The sequence below is a fragment of the Eurypyga helias genome, unplaced genomic scaffold (assembly GCF_000690775.1).
Source record: "Eurypyga helias isolate BGI_N326 unplaced genomic scaffold, ASM69077v1 scaffold6598, whole genome shotgun sequence".
Taxonomy (NCBI): Eukaryota; Metazoa; Chordata; class Aves; order Eurypygiformes; family Eurypygidae; genus Eurypyga; species Eurypyga helias.
Window position 1 is genome coordinate 651 of NW_010267458.1, and position 3,908 is coordinate 4,558.

The 3,908-nt window shown below is 56.3% G+C and overlaps 1 protein-coding gene across 1 annotated transcript in view; it reads right to left on the reverse strand.

Annotated features, from left to right (window-relative positions):
* Positions 1-175: 175 nt before the first annotated feature.
* LOC104513917 (lysyl oxidase homolog 2-like) overlaps positions 176-3,908 on the reverse strand; it is a gene marked incomplete at its 3' end in the record, with an annotated part of 38,288 nt that continues 34,555 nt past the window's right edge. The window contains 2 exon segments of the mRNA XM_010157420.1: positions 176-312; positions 898-1,013. Coding sequence (XP_010155722.1) covers positions 176-312; positions 898-1,013 — 253 coding nt within the window.

Genomic DNA, 3,908 nt, shown 5'->3' on the forward strand with positions numbered 1-3,908 from the left:
TCCATGGGTATGCCAGCACTTTGGTGTCCTGTTAGGTAATCCTTCATCTTTTAGGCATCCTGGGAATATACTCTCTGTAATCCTGATAGTACTGTAGGAGAGGTACAAAACATTCCTGACGTCCCTAATGGACAGAGCCACAGCGACAATCAAACCCTCTTGGATCGCCCCGTACCTGGAAGAGGTAATCTCCCGGGGGGACGTCAGTAATGTCGATCCACTGGCAGTCGATGTCATGGCGGTACACGTCCCAGCATCCCACCGTGATGCCCTGCTCACCAAAATTGGCGCATTCGTACTGTTTTTGCACATCTAGAGGGAGAAGAGTGAAAGGCAGGAAGCGTTAGGGTCACAGCAGGGCGGGCTGGGCATTCCTCACCCGCGGACACGTCCGAGGAGGGCGAGTTGCTCCCCGACTCCCCGAGATAAGCTACAGGCAGAGTGTTCTGGGTGAGGTGTAACACAGCAGCGAATCACTCGGTGTCTTGTATCGGCACAGATGTGCTGCTTGAGAGCACGGGGGGGGCCCATTGCCTTCCGCACCTCATCCCCAGGGGCACGATTTGGAATTTCTCACTTCCCAGGAATCAGAAAATGCGCCTGTCAGCTTCCAGAGCAGTAAGTAAGTGTTAGTAACTCCTTACACTTCCAGAGCAGTAAGTAAGTAACTCCTTACACTCGGAGTAAGAGTGTAAGGAGCCGAGGCCTGAGACCCTCAGCATCTGGGGCCCTTTGGGGATCCTCTCGCACCTGCAGAGACCAGTCCGTGCACACGCAGCCTCGGGACTGGCCTCTGGCTCCTGCCAGGCCACATCCCAGCCCTGCGCAGGACGTCGCCAGCGTCCCTGCGTGGGGACAACAACGCGTCCCCGGCACCAAGGGCTCTGGCCAACGTACCTGCTTCGCATTCGGTGTCTTCCAGGCAGAAGCTGGCTTTGTGTCCCTCGGCCACCTTGGTTCCGTTGAGGTTGAGGAGGTCGTAGTGGGTGAACACCTCCATGCTGTGGTAATGCCTGCAAGGCACAGGGAGAACAGACACCGTTGGGTACCAGGGCTGACGGGTGCAGCTGCCCAGCAGCGAGGGCCAGGGCACAGCGTGGATGCGAGCACCCAGGCTCTTTGCCGCTGCATCCCTCGGGCCATTTCATAGATGGCTTTAGGTTCATTTCATGGTTTAGGTTGGAAAAGACCTTTAGGGTCACCGAGTCCAGCTGTCAAACCACCGCTGCCGCGCCTACCCCCACATCCCCGAGCACCACATCCACACTGTCAAATCCCTCCAGGGATGGTGACTCCACCACTTCCCTGGGTAGCCCCTATCAATGCCTGACAGCCCTTTCCATGATGAAATTGTCCCTAATATCCCATCTACATCGCCCCTGGAGCAACTCGAGGCTGCTTCCTCTTCACCTGGGAGAAGAGACCGACCCCCCCCCCCCCACCCTCCTCTCAGGGAGTTGTAGGGAGCCATAAGGTCTCCCCTGAGCCTCCTCTTCTCCAGGCTGAACACCCCCAGCTCCACTCCCCACGAGAATTGTGCTCCAGGCCCTTCCCCAGCCCCACGGCCATGGGGTGAACACACAAAACCACGTGGGAAGCCCCACGAGCCGGCAGCGCCGTGGGAGTTGGAGCGAGGAGCAACACAGCTGGGAAACATTCCCCTGGGCAGAGTCCCACGTGGCACTGTGGCCCGTGCCGCCTTCACGCCGGCTCCTGGCCCGCGTATTTGTTTACACACCGAGTGCTAAAGCTGCGCCGGGGGAGAGCCTTGCCCCAGCCCTCGCAGGAGCACACCACGTTCTGTAATGGCAAGGCAGGGAAGAGAAAACCCAAAGCCACCACCAGCCAGGCTGTCGTTCCCAGCGGCCTGTCACCCCAACAGGGAATACTTCACCTGCTCCATAACACCAGGCTGCAAACAGAGCCGGCTGTACCCGGATCAGCAACCCTGTTATTTTTGTTATTTATTTACTTAGAGGAAGCAGAATGTAATTTTACTGGCAGAAAACTATCAACAGATGGAACCAGCGTCTCCCAGCATTCCCTCCACCCCACTCCCAACAAGCCGACAGCTGGGTGCACACACGGTCTCCATCTGAACGAGGGAAGCATCAGGGTCAGCTCCACCTGGGCTCTCCTGGGATGCTTCAGCCCTGTGGGTGCAGCAGCAGTTTGGGGGGAGCACAGTCTGTGCTGCAGCCCCCGAAGCGGCAGGGTCAGCCCACAGCAGGGCTTGGGGTGATGCTGACATCTGGAACGTGGGCCTTTGCTGGGCCACGCTGCTGGTTCAGCAAAGAGTTAACCCTGTGCTCCAGTCCCGTTGGAAGTCCATGGGATCTGCAGAGCCGGAACCAGATGGAAGCACCCGACACACGGTTGTGGGCTCCACGTGGTCAGGGCTGGGCGCATGAGGGTGGTGATGCTGATGCAACACACGGGATTTGATCCCAGCCTCGGAATCGGCAAACCCACAGCGTGAGCACATTGCAGGGATGGGAGAGCAACCACGGTGCTGAGAGCCCTTAAATCCTTGCCCCTCTCCCCCGAGGAAGGCCGAGACACGCCACAGCCCGTCTGCAGAGCTCGACTGAGGGGTGAGGCAACTGCACGGACAAGCCCGGATTCAAAAGCTGTTGCTTAGGAGTTCAAAAAGCACAGAAATCCTCACCCTTCCAGCTGTAAAAATAATCAAGGCTTCAAAACTTCCAGCCAGCACCGTCGCAGCACCACTCTGCGCACACACTTACAGATAAATGAGCAGCAAGGAGGGAAGGGGAGAAATTTTTTTTCCCAGGGAATGGATTTCTTACCTCCTCCTGCCTTTTCCCTAACCCAAAAATCCTGTCCTACTTCTGCTCTACTCCCCCATCCCAAGCCAACGGAACAGGGGCTCCCGGTGGTGGAGCGAGGCGTTGGGAAAGGGGCGGCATCCTGCAGCGGCTGAGCCGTTGCCTTTGAGGCTAAGTTGGCTGCCTCTGATGAAAGTTTGAGGTTCTCAAGTCTGACTCAGGTTCTGAAATATGTCTGAATCATTCAGAGAGGTGTTTACATTCTGCTGTTTACAGACTGGAAAGACTGAAGTGGAATTGAGTTCATTCTCCTTATAAACAGAATCCAGCTTAAAGCTCCCAGATGGCTCTCGGCCTCATCCTGATCCTTTCCCAGTCTCACAGTCTCTCCCAGAGAGCTCCAAGTGCCCTTTTTAACCAGCCTGCGACGTGCTCAGAGCCTTGTGCTACCCACGTGTCCCCCAGGCCCTTCCCAACAGGGCCAGAAAGGCAGGTAACTGCACCGGTCTGGGGTTCCCCCTCCCCTAAACACCCCGTGCTCCGTTCACCCGCGGTGCTGTGCTGCTGAGGGCTTCGCTCTGCTTGTGAAGACGATAAAGGACTGGTAGATTGGAGAAATCTACCAAATTTACAGCTCTGATGTTTCCACAAAGCAAAAGCCTTACAACAGGCAGGACAAGAGCTGTGTATTGTTACTTAGCTCTCTTTTACCCCAAAGGAGAGAAAACCAGCCTTCATTTCCAAAGCAAAACAGCTGGGTGGCCTAGTTCCAGCTCCCTCTCCTCCCCCTGGATTTACTCTGCCCAAAATGGTCAGCTTCCCCCTGAAAAACGAGGCATTTATGGGGGTGAGTTTACTGAGTTTGTTCAAAATAAGTGCAAAACAATCTCCCAGCTGTACGCAGATTAAGCGGAGCCGAGATGCGTTTAAAAAAGGCAGAATTATGGGGTGTCCTCGAGCCCTTTTCCAGGTGAGGGAGGTGGCTGCAGGTTTCTGCAGGCAGAGGGTACGCAGGCACACGGTTCCTTCTGCCTGTGCATGCACACGCTCTGTGTACACGCTGCCCTTGCACACACACCTCTCCCAACGAGGGCTCCAACTCTGCCTTGCTCATACACC